The sequence below is a fragment of the Homarus americanus genome, unplaced genomic scaffold (genome assembly GCF_018991925.1).
Source record: "Homarus americanus isolate GMGI-L3 unplaced genomic scaffold, GMGI_Hamer_2.0 scaffold53233, whole genome shotgun sequence".
Classification (NCBI taxonomy): domain Eukaryota; kingdom Metazoa; phylum Arthropoda; class Malacostraca; order Decapoda; family Nephropidae; genus Homarus; species Homarus americanus.
The window spans coordinates 2,819,703-2,839,184 of record NW_024751660.1 but is presented as its reverse complement, the minus strand read 5'-3'; the positions used below and the strand labels follow the sequence as shown (position 1 = coordinate 2,839,184).

Here is a 19,482-nt window from a genome sequence, read left to right as displayed (position 1 = left end):
CTCTGTTTGCCTTATTTCGAACATTAACGCACTGTTTTCTAGGCCGTAGGTCCGGGCTTACAAGTACCCCTAGGTCTCTTTCACAAGTCGACTTCTCTAGGTTGATGTTATTAAGGCTGTATACATTGACAGTATTTGTTCTTCCAATATTAAGTACGCTGCACTTGCTGGTGTTGAATTTCATTTGCCATTTTTCAGACCACCCCTGCAGTTTATTTAGATCCTCCTGTAATGCATTTGCATCCTGCCCTGAATTAATCTGCCGCCCTATTTTCGTGTCATCTGCAAACTTGCTTATGTCACTGCTGATCCCAGTATCTAGATCGTTTATGTAGATTATGAACAAGAGTGGGCCTAGTACTGACCCCTGGAGAACCCCACTGGTTACACAGCCCCACTCAGATTTATAACCATCTACGCTGACCCTCTGCGTTCTATCGGTGAGCCATGATTTTATCCAATTTAAAACTTTCCCCTCGATACCATGAGCCTTAATTTTTCTCAGAAGCCTCTGATGCGGTACTCTGTCAAATGCTTTGCTAAAGTCTAAGTAAATAACATCGTAATTTTCGTCATTATCTACTACCTCGAAGACTTTCCTAAAAAACGTCAGCAGATTTGTTAAGACAAGATTTTCCCTATATAAACCCATGTTGAGAGTCGTAGATTAATTTGGTTTTCTCTAGATGCGATCGGATGCTATCTGCTATAATTGATTCAAGAAATTTCCCCACTACTGACGTCAAACTGATCGGCCGGTAATTTGACGCTGATGCTCTGTCTCCCTTTTTGAATATGGGTACTACATTTGCCTGTTTCCACAATTCTGGCAAAACTCCCATGTCTAATGATTTTGTAAATAAATATACGAGGGGTCCGCTATCTCCCTGCACCCTTACTCTCACGGAGGGTGTGTGGGTTGACGGGGAAAAAACACAACCTAAATACTGTAGTGATATCATAGCTGAATTGAGTGTCAGGCTGGGCGTACGCTTGGCAGCTCAGCAGAATCAGGAGGGGATGATGAAGAAGAAGGAGAACACAGTGCCAAGATATTAGAAAAAACATATAGAACTGGGCGTACGCTTGGCAGCTCAGCAGAATCAGGAGGGGATGATGAAGAAGAAGGAGAACACAGTGCCAAGATATTAGAAAAAACATATAGAACGTCGAAAAAAACAAAAACAATCTACTATCACACACCAATTTAACACCCAGCCACTGCCACGACACTCACTGCTGGGTCATGTTACACAAGCACGACTAAACAAACTCTAGCTGGCAGGGGTCAAGTGTTGGCTCCTATAACCTCACACTGCAACTACCACGTGGCTCACACCTCACCAGCCTTGACCTGACCTCTTTATACCATCTTACTGTTTATTGTTAGTTATTTGAGCAACTTAGCCAACTACATCCACATGCCCCACATCACACTGGACTATCCTACATAACCTACCACATGACCCACATCACACTGGACCACCCTACATAACCTACCACATGACCCACATCACACTGGACCACCCTACATAACCTACCACATGACCCGCATCACACTGGACTATCCTACATAACCTACCACATGACCCACATCACGCTGGACCACCCTACATAACCTACCACATGACCCACATCACCCTACATAACCTACCAGGCTGCTGACCACAGTGTCCTCAATAGCTGGCTGCTTAAGGGACTAAGTTTAACGATGTTTTGTGAGCGAGTGAAGGAGCCCGTGCGTGTCCCACATGTGGCCTGGTGGTGATGGGAGGACAAGAGAGAGAGAGAGAGAGAGAGAGAGAGAGAGAGAGAGAGAGAGAGAGAGAGAGAGAGAGAGAGAGAGAGAGAGAGAGAGAGAGAGAGAGAGAGAGAGAGAGAGAGAGAGAGAGAGAGAGAGAGAGAGAGAGAGAGAGAGAGAGAGAGAGAGAGAGAGAGAGAGAGAGTGTGTGTGTGTGTGTGACCTGACCAAACATGGTAAACAAACTGATAAAGTAATATCAGTTGCAGGTCAAGATGCTTAACTAAATAATAAGTCAACCATAACCTGCTCTGGTAGACAGGCTACAGTCAACAGTTGTAAGACGAGGCAACTAACCTAACCTAACCTGCTCTGGTAGACAGGCTACAGTCAACAGTTGTAAGACGAGGCAACTAACCTAACCTAACCTAACCTAACCTGCTCTGGTAGACAGGCTACAGTCAACAGTTGTAAGACGAGGCAACTAACCTAACCTAACCTAACCTGCTCTGGTAGACAGGCTACAGTCAACAGTTGTAAGACGAGGCAACTAACCTAACCTAATTTGGTATGCTTAGGGTAGTACAGCCCCAGTAACATATACATGTTATTTACTGATTTCAGAGCCTTCATTACTGTACAACCTAACTTTACCGAGCCTGTAGAGGGGGAGAGCATCACAAGATAAGAAGGGAGGCGGAAACCAGGCGTGTGAGTGAGGGGACCAAGACGAGAGTGTTCCTGATGTACTAAACAGGCGTCATCCATACCCGTAGACACTCATGATGGGTGTTAGGTGCAGCTGGGACGCCTTGATGCTCCCACATTATTATCATACATCAGAAATGTCTCTTCAACTTGACCAAAACAATGATTGATCATAAAGAATTTAAGTACATTATACAAGCTGACTGATAGTGATACCAAGATCTACTTTTATGATTTCAACAGTGAGATACATGGTTATATTATGTAGGGTTAGGGTAGGGTTAGGGTAGGTTAGGGTAGGGTAGGATTAGGGTAGGGTTAGGGTAGGGTAGGGTTAGGGTAGGTTAGGGTAGGGTAGGATTAGGGTAGGGTTAGGGTAGGGTAGGGTTAGGGTAGGGGTAGGGGTAGGGGTAGGGGGTGGGGGTAGTGGGGGTAGGTTAGGGGTAGGGGTAGGTTAGGGGTAGGGGTAGGGGTAGGGGTTGGGGGGTAGGGGTAGGGGTAGGGGTAGGGGTTAGGGGTTAGGTAGTAGGGTAGGTTAGGTAGGGTAGGGTAGTTAGGGGTAGGGGTAGGGGTAGGGGTTAGGGGTAGGGTAGGGGTTAGGGTAAGGTAGGGTAGGGTAGGGGTAGGGTTAGGGTAGGGTAGGGGTAGGGTTAGGGTAGGGTAAGGTTATATGTTAGGGTAAGTGAACTTAGGGTATGTTAGGTTAGGGTAAGTTAAGTCAAGTTAGGTTAGGTACAGGTAATATCGTTACTGTAAGTTTCTCGACCAGGGTGATAAGAGCTGACACAAATATGTTACCTTTATAATGGGAACAATTGTATACAGTGACCCAGGAACCATTAACAATGGGGTCAAATAACGTCAGACGGGATACCTGAGGTGGGAGAACCTGTAGTCACCACACACACCCACAAGTTATAGGAAGCTGTCGTCTTCATTAACTTCGCCAAAGCATTCGCTTTAGTCAACCACAATTTAATTATCAACAATGCCATCGACACTGGGTTTCGAAGAAATCTTATACCATGGCTTACAGACGTCCTATGTGACGAATGCCAAGCTGTGCGCTTTCAAGGGGCTGTCACTCACCTGTGGCGTCTCCCAAGGCACCAAGATGGGATCGCTGATTCCTCATCCTTATCAATGATGCCACGCTATTTCAATAAACTGTTATATATTATTATTACACAAACATATTTACCCCAGAAGCTTCAAAATAAACAATCAAGAAAACTATTTTACAACTGAACTTCAGGTAGGGTTGGAAGACTACTTTCGATTGGACAATAAACAATAGTAAAGACGCCACCGCTCCGAAAAAACCCAAAGAACAACAAGATCCTGGACAAAAATCCCCAGGTGATAACAACAGACGCCCTCGTACCTCCACAAATGCTGAGTGTGGCAATTCAGAATCAAGTTGTAAATAAACTTCTTTTATATTTTCTAGTGTTCTTCGCAAGTTTTAAGGTTTAGTCCATTAGTTGTATTTACTTGGTGGAGGCACAAGGCTGGCAGGGTGAGAGAGAGTGAGGAAATACGCCATTGATGTTGAAAGCCACAGCCAGTGAACCAGTGACCCAACACGTAATGTCAGGTGGGGCCAACTGCCTCACTCACCACAGGCAAACTTAACTTTGTTTGTCATATTAAGAGAAAGTAACCACCCACACACACACACACACACAAACACACACACACACACACACACACACACAACACACACACACACACACATAAACACACACACAGTAACACACACACACACACAGTACTCAATATTATCATCACAGCTCAAATGACAAGACAGGCGTGAGAATTCAACCCTCCGAGTCTCTGGTTGCAGTAGACTGGTGGTGTGGTTAACTGGTTGTTACTGGTGGGTGTGGTTAACTGGTTGTTACTGGTGGTGTGGTTAACTGATAGTTACTGGTGGGTGTGATTAACTGGTAGTTACTGGTGTGTGTGGTTAACTGGTTGCTACAGGTGCTGTGGTTAACAGGTTGTTACTGGTGTGTGTGGTTAACTGGTAGTTACTGGTGGGTGTGGTTAACTAGTAGTTACTGTTGTGTGTGGTTAACTGGTTGCTACAGGTGCTGTGGTTAACAGGTTGTTACTGGTGTGTGTGGTTAACTGGTAGTTACTGGTGGGTGTGGTTAACTGGTAGTTACTGGTGTGTGTGGTTAACTGGTTGCTACAAGTGCTGTGGTTAACAGGTTGTTACTGGTGTGTGTGGTTAACTGGTTGTTACTGGTGGGATGGTGTAACTGGTTGGTACCAATGATCAGTAACTATGGAAAGTTTGAAGATAGGGATACGTTTAGTTGTTGGAAACGTTCAGTACCGTATAGACTATGTGTCAAAACAAAGTATCGAGGGAGAGAATATCACTGAAGTCTGTAGTTATAAAAGGACCTCATATTGACCTATAGCTTGATAATAAAACCCTTTGAGTTCTATTTTATCATTATGTCTATCTTTTAGCTTGAGGTTTGTTATTTATTTTTTCCATAAGATCATTTTGTATTAACCGGATATATAGATGTGTGACTTACTTGCCAGTTTGACCTTTATTATTCACTCACTCACCTTTGACATTACATATATACTTACCTCTTAGTGGCGTGTAGCTACTTGTTCTAGTCTTGATATTTATCCAATGAATACTTTCACAACAATATATTTACCGATACAAGAATTATGCTCCAGACAACGTCAAGTTTAGACACCTGCACACTTGCACGTACTAATATAAACCCGCCTTTTTTCACGAGCATCTCCAAATACTACAGTGCATATAGGTACCACCAATGACAGTGGTAATAATGACGCTGGTTAAAAACAATGACAACAACGAGTGGCAACTAGGACAATGACAACTACGATAGTGGTAACAAGGACAGCAGTACAAATCAACAGTAATGATATCTTTAACAACAAAGTCAATATATTACACGAGGAAATTTTCTTAGTGAAGCTGTAAGATCACGCTGTTACCACCTGCCGCCGTGGCTGGTGGTGGTTGAAACGTTACCAGATAAGTCCAAGGCAACGAAGCATAAGAGTGTCAGGTGGAGGGATGGCTCGACACATTAAAAAGAGACAAATAATAAAACAACACATAATTAACTATCAACAACAATCACGAATGAAAAAATGAATGAAGTGAAGGCAATACCAGGTAAGTCAAGGCAGGCCAAGCTGTCACCACTACACGAAGGAAACTTGAGATTATGTCAGTGTTGTGCTCCGACCACTTTGTTAAGTGTCTCACCAGTGTGTTAAGTCTAAGTATAAAACTCCTAAGTTTACAGTCTTGGGTAACAAGGAGGACATTTTCCACTCTGGTGAGCTTCACTTTATCCATCTAGTACAATCGCACATCTCACCGTTGAACAAAATTAAATTAATTAAAGGAAAATAAACTACAATAAACAAACAATTATGCCAACAGATGATGCTTCCCGCGTAGTAGAAAGTAACAGTGATGATGTGTATGTGTCACTAGGAGCGGTGAGAGGTTTGGTATTTACCTCATCAACCTTCACAGCCAGGATTTAATTAAAGTCACTATGTCAGAAAACACCCCCCCCCCTCCCCCGAAAAAAGGCAGTGTCATTGTGTCTGTCAATTTCATGAGCTGTGAATTCCTAAAATGGTAGAACGCTGAGTAAAAGTACAGTTCCACATCTTCTCCCAGTACTTCTTCACCACATCCCACACTGCTCTCCCAAGGTCATCATCTCCCTGTCCCGTGTTGCTTTTTATCAACTTGCCAGTCCCACCAATTATATTTGCCCTGTTACTGGGTCTTACAAGTTTTGAAAATGCTGACACGCCAAGTACCGCATCATCACACCCATGTCACTACTTGACTGTGACCAGACTAAGGTGTGTGTGCTACAGCGGTCCTCACTTCCTGCTGTATTGAGCCTGTCAGTACGTAAAGTGCAGTATATAGTTACATCTCTGGCTACATGGTGGCCGTGTAAACAGTTTCTATATCTGCACCATCTATATAAATTGTTTCTTTACATGCTCACTTCTTGTCTTACCCATAACTCACACTACCTACCTCCTGCTTTACCCACCAATCCACATTGCCCATCTGCCCTACCCACCAACCCACTTTGCCCATCTCCTGCCCTACCCACCAACCCCCTTTGCTCATCTCCTGCCCTATCCACCAGCCCACCTTCTGCCCTACCCACACTGCCCAACTGCCCTACCCACCAGCCCACATTGCCCATCTCCTGCCCTATCAACCAGCCCACCTTCTGCCCAACTGCCCTACCCACCAGCCCACATTGCCCATCTCCTGCCTATCCACCAGCCCACCTTCTGCCCAACTGCCCTACCCACACTGCCCTACCCACCAGCCCACATTGCCCATCTCCTGCCCTATCCACCAGACCACACTACCCACCTTCTGCCCTACCCACACTGCCCTACCCACCAGCCCACATTGCCCATCTCCTGCCCTATCCACCAGCCCACCTTCTACCCTACCCACAATGCCCAACTGCCCTACCCACCAGCCCACAATGCCCATCTCCTGCCCTATCCACCAGCCCACACTGCCCACCTTCTGCCCTACCCACCAACGCACACTGCCCACCTTCTGCTCTACCCACCAGCCCACATTGCCCATCCTCCGTCTTATCACTCAACCCACACTGTCCACCTGGAAGTGTTCATTATTTACATTTACTTTTATTGCTTACTATTAATAATTAATAACCAAGCCCAAGAAAATGACCCTATGGATATAAGCATCTGATGGCTGTGTTGGTTATCCTTGGTCGAAATGCTTTACTGTTTACCATTGTCTGTATAGTACAGTACGTACAGGGTACCTGCACACTTCAGGTACACTGAAAATTGTATACCTATAGTGTCTATATAAATGGTGAACCAACTATTAACTTGTAAGACAATTTTACTGAATAAACACCTATTCACCTATCTCTTCCACTTACCGACCTATTTCCCTCTCTTCTACCTACCTATTTATCTCTCTCTCTTCTATCTACTTATCTCTCTCAATCTCTCTTAAGTCTGTGAACTTCAGCTGTGGTTCTATTGTAATGGTATCTTTCACCTGTGACCAATCTCCGAGTTTGGTTCTGGGTGTTACTCGGGGTGTGTAGAGGTAATGTACTGTTGGTTAAGTTAGTTTCCCCAAGATGGTGCTGTCACTGGCTCGGGGAGAAGGAGGTGGGAGAGGGCATAGAAAGGAGAGGTCAAGGGGTATGGTGGGATGGAGGGAGAGTGGGCCAACAGGTTCCCAGATCAACTTACACATGCCTGATGTGGTGTCATGTTGTGGGAGTGTTGGCTGGCTCCCACACTCCCTCCCTCTTGTCTTCACCCACCACTCACTCATATTTCTTCAATTTGCACAGGATTTTACCAAACATCAATGTCAACCATATTGCGGAGGATACTTTACAGTGACAGAGTCAACGGCAAACTATATAATTATATTGTCAAGTGCAACTGCTAAATACTTACTAACTGAAAGTTTAATATTTATCATCACATTACAGGAAAATGAATTAAGGATTAAACAATCTTATTGATAGCTTTCTTGGCTATCCATGGTTGAATTGCCTAACTGTTTACCATTGTATGTACAGTATGCCTGCATTGTCTAGGTATAGAACACTGTATATATACCTGCACAATTTATGTACACTATTTGTATACCTGCATGGTCTAGATACACGGTTTGTATACCAATATACATTGTATAACTGAAGTGTCTATATGCATGCTGAACTGTATACTGCATTGTTAATACATATACTGAATCAATTGTAAGCTTATATGCCAAATCTACTGCAAATCTATGTACCTATCTATTTATCTGGACGTTTGTGAGTAGCCTCCTTCAACTGGAGTTTTGAGCATTAAGAGGTGTGATCCCCTGCGATGATAAGAGTAGGTAGTAATGTCACTCTCTGGTCACCTGAGAGTGAAATGTTCAACTTCTTCAGGTTCACTGTAATATGAGCAGTTTGGTGGTGAGGCAACACCCAGACAGTTCAGTAACTCACTAATTATTTTTTATTTCACACTTCCTCACTCATCAGCTTACTAGCAGCCTGGGCAGTAGGTCTGTTCTTTGTTAATTTGTTAAGACCTTTATTGTCCAGTGTTAGTACAGGAAGAACCCAGAGTACCCCTGTACATACCCAGATGAAACCTGCCATGTTTGCTAAGGTCACACTGCATAATACCCTTCCCATATCTGACCCAGGCCAGGGATTGAACCCAGGACAAATAATTAAGGGATGGATCATTATAAACATTCCCCCCTGAACATTTGTTAAGTCTCTTCCATTCATTGTTCCTACCTTTTACACATTCCCACCTGCTTTTTCTCTCTCCAGACATTCAATATTTTACCAAACTATAGTTCCCAGCTCACCATTTAATACTTTCATTTCTAATTCAGGTTCTTTTTGAGTGTCTTGCCAAGTACATACAGTATAAAACTTTCCTCTTGGTAACTAAAATAATAATTCTTACCACTTTGTTCTATTCTTCTGCCTTTCTAGTCAACATGTAACATTCAACACTCTTACTCAACTTGTCTTCTGTAATTGGGATAAAAACTAATCTATTACTGCAATACATAATAAAAAGGAATTAATAGCAAAGATGATGATGACGATAATAATACTGTAATAATAATAACAATAAATACAGTAAAGTCAGAGTAAATGTCATCAAATTACCAGTAAGTAAAAATAATTAAATAAATAAAGCTTATCTACAGTCTTTTCTTCAAACAATATGTGTCACATTAATGGTATGAAAAAAATCTGCAGCCTAACATTAGTGATACTGTACTGAAGTTTGTGGGTGCCCCCGCCTGCCCACCTGTTATAAGCTGTACCAAGGGTGTGGCCAGGATTTGGTAAGGCATAGTTTCCTTGGCAACAGGTGGAATCATTGTGTTGAATTGTATTTCTCCATTAATCACCATTATACATTAGGATAAAGGTTGTTTAAAACTAATCTACAGTAATAATAATAATAATGAAGATGGCAGAGAAATTAATATGAGATGAATGTGTCAGAAATACAAGCGTTATCAATTATTCTTTTGTATGTACTGTATATAGCAACTGCCTTTCCATTGTTAATATTACACTAAAATTTTCCTGCAGAGTTAATCTACCATCTCTCTTGATTTGTTATGATTCTCTCACCTGCATAAAAAAAAGCACCATTTTAATTTTCATACATGAGACACCCTGTACTGTATATCGGTAACATAATATACTTCTCATACCTAAGGCATTTATAAGAGATTAATATACAACTAGCTAAGTACTCACCTCATAAGACCAGGTACACGGGACTCTTGCATATTTTCTCACACAACGACCTATTTCAACATCTTCGTGGGTTGATCGCAAGTTTTTGAGGCAATCTCGAACATGAGGAGCAACTTGTAATAAAGTGCTACGACTCATGATGACACCTGGACCTCCCATGCAGAAATTTTCATCATTTTTTAAGGCAAGATGACCAAATTCCTCCTGGTTGCCTTTACCAGCTTGACCAATGAAGTGAGCCTTGGTGCTATTCACTGATCGCAAGAAAAGTTCTAATTTCTCTGGTCGAACATAAATATCATCATCAGCACGCATAAAGAATTCAAAGTGTTCTGAAAAGTGTTCTGCCATATATTTAATCATCATAAAAGACTTCTTCTGAGGTGGATAAGAATCATCAACACCTCTTAACCTGATTAGGGGAATATCAACATCAGTTGTTGATGCCTCAGAGGAAAAAAAGGCAATTTTTCCTGGCAGTTGTTTGCCCCAGGTTTCATACACAGCTTTAGCACGACTATCTAGGTACTTGTTGGCCGTCATAACACCAACGAAGAGTAAATTTTTAGGATTATTATGAACATCTGTATTCTTATCAAGTCCTATTGTTCTAAAAGCATCGTTCATATCATCGTAGATAGGCAAATTTCTCACTGATATACACAGGTGTGGCTGAAGCATCAAGTGTCTGATAGATGCCGTTAGTATAACCCCTAAAACTATTCCCGTAGTAACACCGAGTAATTGACCGAGAGTTCCGTGTCTTCCGTGTGATCCCGAATTACCGCTCAGAGCTCGTACTGTCAGTCTCATCTTTAAAGGTCGGGGAACAAGCTCAATGCCTACTGGAGGTGCCCGGTACTGGTATGGGTTCATCGTCTCTGGAAATAAGAAAAAAGAAATAATATTATTCAAGAAATATGTCAACTTAATATTGTAACAAGAAATGGTAATACAAAACTATGTTGTTGACATGTTTGTTTTGTTAAACTCTGATAAATGATGGGTATTTACACTTCAAAGATAGTCTATGTTTATTAAAGGAGACAAATTAACCTTTCTTACAAACATTCACCTACAGATGTTTACTAAAGTCACAATGCTACTGTCCACAGTATTGCTGCAACTGACATTAACACCTTACATGACTACTCTACTTTCACTATCAGACTGTTCAAAATAAATTTGTCTTGTTAACACAAATATTAATGTGGTGGCTACAGTGTACAGTGCCTGGGGTTACCACTTTCAGATCCTTCTCTTATATCACTTGATGAACACTGATAATGACTCCCTGATCCCTCATAAAATAATCAGGCATGTTATTCCCTTTTCCAACAAGTACAACTCACAGGCCATGCAAGGTACTCAGCATGGTGAATTAAAAGACAAAAATAAATTTACTGTATAATGTATGCCATATCAACAAAAGAAAAATGCACTTTATTAAAATCAGTTATATTGTACAAGTTAATCTAAGCATGGTGCTGTGAGGTGGCTGCAGACAGACAGGAGCTGGGATGACTTGTCTTTATTAATATATTGGTCTCATGTTCTTCAAAAGTTTCTTTTAGTTGTGGTTTAGCTTAAGCTTTCACACTAATTGGACTTGTAGGGGTACCAGTGAGGCCTATGTGTGTAATAAGGTTGTTCATTCGCACAGCCATGAGTGTTAATTATTTCATGCCATCCCAGAGCCTCTACATCATAATGATACATTAGTGATGAATGTAACCCTGACATCCCCCAATGATTTGTTTTCATGTTTTCAATGTCAGCAAGAAAAGAACCATTCATTAGCTTGTATGGCCACTCACATAGATGACCACAATGACTTGCACAATTACAATTGTTAATATTATTATGTGTACACTGGTAGTTTTGGCAGTACTGTATGGCACTTAGGCCACAAGGTGTTGGCCGTTAGATAGCCTTGATGGCCTAAACGTCTCATGGCATAAACGACCAGTTCCCTCAGGAACATGGTCCTGGGAAGACAGTGTACAGTACTGTATTTATTCATAACAAGAACTAATGTAAAACAAAATTACAAGAATAACAACTCTTCCACCAGTTTTGGGATACAGTATTATTGGGGTACAAATCAAGTTATCTTTGGTAATAGTGGAGCAGACTGTTATCACCTGAAGTAGTTTATAGAATTGGTAATATTTTCCAGAGATGATGTTTGGATGATAGTAAGTAATAAAAACGAAACCAACTTTTTCATAAAATTTTAAGTATTTTTCTTAATTTCCTCCACCCTTTGTTCATAAATCACCTGTAGTGGGCAGGATGTGAAAGAAGAAAGAAATTAAGAGTAAAATATGGCAAAAACTGATCATATGGCAGTAATAAAACGTCTCTTTAAGTGATATGTAAGGCGAAATTTCTCAATATTTGCCATAAACATAGCGGCATCAATTCTCCTTTGACGACCATCGTCCTGGTCCACTCTTAAGATATAAAGGAGTGAATCCGGTTTTATCAACATGTACAAGATAGAATCAGCATCATATGGTTCAGATTAAATTCCTAATAGGGGTTTAGATGCCTTATGTTTTAATTTGGAGTTGCATTGGACTCGAAGTCATCTGTACTGTATGTTCCTATTGTCATTATTCACCAATAAGGACATGTATTGCTTCATGAACACAACTATGGCATTGTCTACTGGAAACTCCTTTAGTTATCACAAGCCATCTATGTTGGCTGAGGATGAAGACCATGTTAAAGACTTTACTTTTCACCATGGACTTGTTGGAAGAACATAAGAGTCCAAAATGCAGTAGGGAAGTGACATACAGCTGACATTAGTTGTTTCAGTGGAACAAGCGACTTCATTAATAAGGAAAGTTTCTTCTGCTGTTAAGGGGTCAAGGGTGAATTAGCAACTTAATATGGCTAAACAACTTGATATGGCAGGTAGTCGGGGCTCTGCCCACAGGTTAGGTTAGGTATGGTATGGTATGGTTAGGTTAGGTTAGGTTGGGTTAAGTTCTGTGCATTGTATCATTTTTCTTAATACCATGCAAGTAACATCTCTAGAAATTTAATTAAATTCCATAAGTTTTTTCTGGCGATAACCATTTCTTCCACCTCTACCTTATCTACTGTATAATAGACAAAATTTCTAAAATTGCTGGTTAAAGAGCCTCTATATAAACCATAGCCTATTTGCTGCAGCTTAATTTTATATCTAAGCTCGTGTTTTCTAGAATTTGCTTTCTTCAAACTAGAAAAAATGGTTTAAGACTGGTATGTCGTCAATAATTACAGAAAAATTAATCAATTAAAATCCCAAAGACAACAAAACACCATAACACAAGGCCCCACAGGGCGCCACTGTCCCATTCACTTTTAAAGGTAATATCAGCAATCATCGTTGACAACTGAGACAAACTTAATTTACGACTTACGTTCATCAGGAACCCAATTCATTATCTAGTTCTGCATAATAATCCACAATACAACGCCATGACAACGGTGTGTGCACTGTAGTTCACGACTGTCTCTTCTTGACTCAGTGGGGCTTTAAGTTCTTGTTTACTCAACTGTGAGGACGACCACCAGAGTGCACCAGTCAACACCGCTCTCCATTTTCTTTACTCAGGAGCGCCATATTCAAGTTGGTTTTATTTTACTTTTATCCTCGACGCTACTGATCGGCCTGTTAGCCGTTTGGGCGGTCAGTCACGTCTCTTACATATAAAAAGCTAACAAACAAAAACAAATACTGCTTGCGGCCACAAGGAAAGTCTCCGGTCGACGCATGAAAACTCCCCTGAATCCTTTTCTTTTTACTTTTACTTTTATCCTCTTCACCACTGATCAGCTCGTTAGCCGCTTGGGTGATCGGTCACGTCTCTGTTACGCACTGTTGTCAAGTACTGGGCATGCACTGGCTCCTGAATGTACCTGAACCTGCTCCAGTGTTGGTCAAGTCTGGTCTTGAAAGAGCTCACACTCGGTGCCGTCACCACACTGGCAGATTGTTCCTCGAGTTCACAACTCTCACTCCGAAAAAGTTACCCCTCACAGTTCTCCGGACTTTTTACGGGGATTAGCCCACCCGGGCACAGGTCACTGACCCACAACGGGGCCTGGGGAATATAATAATAATAATAATAATAATAATAATAATAATAATAATAATAATAATAATAATAATAATAATAATAATAATAATAATAATAATAATAATAATAATAATAATAATAATAATAATAATAATAATAATAATAATAATAATAATAATAATAATAATAATAATAATAATAATAATAATAATAATAATAATAATAATAATAATAATAATAATAATAATAATAATAATAATAATAATAATAATAATTAATAAATAATAAATAATAAATAATGAATAATAAATAATAATTAATAATTAATAATTAATAAATAATAATTAATAATTAATAATTAATAAATAATAATTAATAAATAATAATTAATAGAAATAGAAATAGAAATGGAAATGAAAATGATAATGATGATGATGATGATGAAATACAAAATTGAAAAAAAGATCAAAAGTGAGAAACAATATATGTATGTTGTGTTGTCAATAGTATGAGAAACAATTGAGAACCTGCAATTGTGTGTAAATGAGGCAGAAAGTCAGATCAGCAACCTGGGTCTTGGTCACAATTTTAGCAATGTCATGTGGCAGCAGGGTCTACCATTTGACAATACATTATGCTTCCAATATCTTTCCAGGCGGTAGTACCTCCCTGTTTGGTATCTGGCTAATACCTACTACATTTAACCTTGAGCTGTGTCCCCTTGTGGGACGAGCGTCCGCCAGCTCCAGGTAAGGACACTCGACTGAGTAGTGCCCTCTGAGATGCTTGTACACCTCAATCAGATCTCCCCTTGCCCAATCTCTCCGGGTAACTGAGGTGCCGCAGTGTAGGTACCAATCTGGTGGCCCTCCTTTGGACATTTTCAATCAGCTGACAGTCCCTAGCATATCTCGGGGACCAGACGGGATGACAGCACTCCAGGCGGGGAAGCACTTCACTCTTGAAGATCGTTACGAGGGACGGACCATCTAAATATCTGGACGACCTTCTTATAAGACTTAATAACTTAGTTGCCTGGTCTACCTTCTTCTCACACTGGCCCGAGAACTTCAGCTCATTGTCAACGTACACACCTAGGTCCTTTCAACACTGTCTCATTTAATGCAGTCTCTTCGTCCCGTTGGGACATATGATACGCCCCCTTACCGTTGGTACGTCCCAGGTGCAGCCTCTTACACTTCGTGACATTGAATCTCAGCAGCCATTTCTTCGACCATTCTTGAAGCTCACAGAGATCCTTCTGCAGCTCTTCACAGTCCGCTTGGTTCTTAATTTCCCGAAATAACTTGGCGTCGTCCGCAAACATTTGTATGGAGGAATGTACAGCTTCAGGCATGTCATTTATGAAGCAAACAAACAGCAGCGGACCCAATACACTGCCCTGTGGTACCCCGCTTGTTATGGATTCAGATGATTATTTCGTGCCATTAACCACCACACACTGCTTGCGGTCATGTAGAAAGTCCTCTACCCACGCCAAGATATTTCCCCGAATCCCGCACCCTTCCAGTTTAATTTTCAGCCTTTCATGGGGTACGCATTGTCAAAAGCCTTGGCAAAATCTAGGTAAATATTGTCGATATTACCACCCTGATCCAGAATTTGGGTAGGTTTAACTTTTAGTGTTTCATGGAGGTGCGCTGTCGAGAGTTAGTGCCCACTTTCATATATATTAAGGTTAATATCTACACGTGAAGGCATAGTATAAGAACTCTGTAAAAATACCTTTTACAGTATATTATACACTAGTTTAGAGGGAAGCCATTATGATCTGTTTCATGTTAAAGCAGTGTAGTGCAAGATGAAGCTTGACAAAGTCTGGTGGAGAATAAGTCCCCCTTGTACTGTACACAGGTGAATCATCCTGTTTGTCTTCTTCTTATACCGAGGTGCAAAAGGCATTGCCTGGCTTTTCAATGTGAATATTTAAAAGAGATACAGTAACCGGTCTTCGCTCTATTGTTCTAAAGTGAAGCGAATACTGCCATGTCAGGAGTTCATGTATTCTACAAAGAGAGTTATATATATATATATATATATATATATATATATATATATATATATATATATATATATATATATATATATATATATATATGTGTGTGTGTGTGTGTGTGTGTGTGTGTTATACCGGTATGTATTCATTATTACCTACTTAAATATGTACTACATAAATTAGACTAATTATTACTGCAGAAGGTAATTATACATTCTATGAATGATACAAGTCACTTGTGCCCAGCGAGCACGCTCACACACACAGATACACACACATAAGCACAAACACACATAAACACATACAAACGCAAACACGCACACAAATACACACAGTCACACAAATAAATATGCATATAATGACAATCACACGAAAACACATACATACATACAGTACATATATACATAAATACATACATATATACATAGAGGCGAAAATACACACGAACACAAACGCTCGTAAGTATATAACATATTACACTTACGCTGGTTCTACCACACACTGTTCTGTTGTGGTGATGGTGGTGTTGATGGTGGTGTTGTTGATGGTGGTGGTGGTGTTGATGGTGGTGGTGGTGTTGATGGTGGTGGTGTTGATGGTGGTGGTGGTGTTGATGGTGGTGGTGTTGATGGTGGTGGTGTTGATGGTGGTGGTGTTGATGGTGGTGGTGTTGATGGTGTTTATGGTGTTGATGGTGTTGATGGTGGTGATGGTGTTGATGATGGTGGTGATGGTAGGTGATAGCGAGGTATACAAGGTGTCTTATGCGGTGGAAAATATCTATATATCGTTTTCCTAGTGAGGCCAAAAATAATAATCATAGTCTTATGAGAATCTTATCTCTTAACTGTACTTGATAGAAAGATAAATAGATAGACAGATAAAAAGGTAGATAGTGAGATGAATAAGTAGATCGGTAAACAAACATTTCTCCAGGTACAATGAAAGTTAAATAAAGTATCAAAGAACAGACCGACTACCTGAACGGCTAGTAAGCTGTCCTGAACGGCTAGTAAGCTGTCCAGAACGGCTAGTAAGCTGTTATAGTGGTCACATGATAAATAAAATATGAACTAAGCCGGTCAGTTGTGTCCTCTCAGTTACTGTGAACGTCTGGAAATGTGGAAGGTAGAAAGTCGTCGATGTTTAGTGCTAGGCTGACAGGAGGTGGCGACTTAAGGCTTTATATTTTTACATTCTTAGTCCCTTTTCTTTTCATTCTCCTAAATCTCTTGGAAAGTATTGTCTACTCTCTAAGAATTCCAGGAAAAAAAAGGTCTAGAATAAAATGGTAAAATAATCTCTGAAAATATCCGACACGGGTGAGGCTAGGGCGATAGAGGAGAGCGAAGATCGACTCCCTTATCCTCACAGCTCATAAAATTTGCAGACATTTTCCTTCCCCAGGGGTCCGCAATATAAGTGGGAGATACTAACTTTCGCGCCAAATATCTTCCCGCCATTTCTTTTTCCAGGTCGCGTTAATGTGAGTTTTTATACAATTAGGATGGTCTGGGGATTCAATTTAAGGCACTGATGGAAGTTTGGGGCAAATGGGAAACCGATTCTTGGGGCTAGAACTATTATTATCTCCGTCATTTTGCTGAAGAAGAACTGACCTTATGTGACACTAACATCAATAACACTTTTACTATATTTCTATAAATGTTGAAGAAGAATCGTGAATGAAACCAATGACGTGTAGTTTAAAATGTGTCTGTTATATGCATCAACTGTGAGAGAGAATCATACTATAATATCCGAGCCTTATTACAAGATAAAACTCTGACTTAGCTTGAGGAAACCAATATTTCACTAAACATCAATATATTGTTTTTGATGTGTGGGGGGGGAGGTATTGTGTGTGGGGTAATGTGTGGTGCCTGGTGGTGTGTGTGTGGGGGAGGTAATATGTGGTGCCTGTTGGTGTGTGTGGGGAGGTAATGTGTGGCGCCTGGTGGTGTGTGTGTGGGAGGTAATGTGTGGCTCCTGGTGGTGTGTGTGTGTGTGGGGGTGTGTGTGGCGCCTGGTGGTGTGTGTGTGTGGGAGGTGTGTGGTGCCTAGTGGTGTGTGTGTGTGTGTGGGAGTGTGTGTGGCGCCTGGTGTGTGTGTGTGGGAGGTAATGTGTGGTGCCTGGTGGTGTGTGTGGGAGGTAATGTGTGGCGCCTGGTGGTGTGTGTGTGGGGAGGTAATGTGTGGCTCCTGGTGTGTGTGTGTGTGTGGGAGGTAATGTGTGGCGCCTGGTGTGTGTGTGTGTGGGGGAGGTAATGTGGCGCCTGGTGTGTGTGTGTGGGAGGTGTGTGGTGCCTGGTGGTGTGTGTGTGGGGAGGTAATGTGGCTCCTGGTGTGTGTGTGTGTGTGGGAGGTAATGTGGCGCCTGGTGGTGTGTGTGTGGGGAGGTGTGTGGCGCCCTGTGTGTGGGGAGGGTGGGTGGTGTGTGTGTGGGGAGGTAATGTGTGGTGCCTGGTGGTGTGTGTGTGTGGGGGAGGTAATGTGTGGTGCCTGGTGGTGTGTGTGTGTGTGGGGGAGGTAAATGTGTGTGTGTGGGGGGGAGGTAATGTGTGGTGCCTGGTGTGTGTGTGTGTGGGAGGTAATGTGTGGCGCCTGGTGGTGTGTGTGTGGGGGAGGTAATGTGTGGCGCCTGGTGGTGTGTGTGTGTGTGGGGGGGAGTGTGACTTATGTTAAGGTTAAGTAGGACTGGGACTGGCAGGCCAGGTCTGCTCTTGTCTCAGGTCTCCTCCCTGAATACCAGATCACACACACATTATCCTGTTGTGTCGCTTTTTAACCTGGCCACCTTAGAGTCAGGCTGCGCGCGCGTCCGTGTTGGCCGCCGTGTGCGAGTAGCCATCAGTGTGAAATGCGTGCGCGTGAGTGTGTTTGTATGTGTAAATATGCGTGAGTGTACGCTAATGAGTGGCTTTCGATATAATTGCGTGCCGGTGTGTGTGTGTGTGTGTGTGTGTGAGTAAATGAGTGGGTGCCTGTTGAACACTGCGTTGATACACATGTGTCCCTAACCTTGTGAAGGAAACAAAAATCTTTATATTAAATCGTGAAGTATATGTCATGCATTTTACTTATAATACGAAATCCCAGCGATAATTTCAACATATCTCAATAATCAAATTTGATATACAGTATAGGAACGATCATGTATACAAACTATCATTAGCATCATCATTACCGACCTATGTTGTCATAATTAACGTCTTTCATGAAACAACATCACAGGTTTACCATACATAAACTGATTTTCATTAGGTTACAACACAACAATGGCTGCTGCTTCTCATTACTCCGTGTTGTCTTGACGTAGAGGACAGCTAAGCATGACTATATTATACTCCAATACTAATGTGTAAAGTAATGAACACAATAACTAAGTAACTACGGGCATAAACTTCTTAAAATGCATTAAGAAATGTTCTGTGTTGAGCAGAAAAAAGAAAGTGTCAATAATTCCCAGCAGCTGGTGAGGTCTGCCTGAACACAACGGAGGAGGAAACATTGACCACAGCCTTGCAATATGAACCACTGCCTCTTGATCTATAGCAGAACTTTGATATATAACACAAGAACAAACAC

At 41.4% G+C, this 19,482-nt stretch overlaps 1 protein-coding gene across 1 annotated transcript in view; it reads right to left on the bottom strand.

Moving 5' to 3' along the window:
• The window catches only part of LOC121854710 (chondroitin sulfate synthase 1-like), a 29,567-nt gene extending 16,197 nt beyond the window's left edge, over positions 1–13,370 (bottom strand). Inside the window, exons 1-2 of the mRNA XM_042349447.1 lie at positions 13,218–13,370; positions 9,799–10,679 (exon numbers count right to left, since the gene is read on the bottom strand). Of these exons, the coding sequence (XP_042205381.1) occupies positions 9,799–10,679; positions 13,218–13,239 (903 nt within the window). The 5' untranslated portion in view covers positions 13,240–13,370. The remainder of the gene's footprint in view (positions 1–9,798; positions 10,680–13,217) is intronic.
• Positions 13,371–19,482: the final 6,112 nt, after the last annotated feature.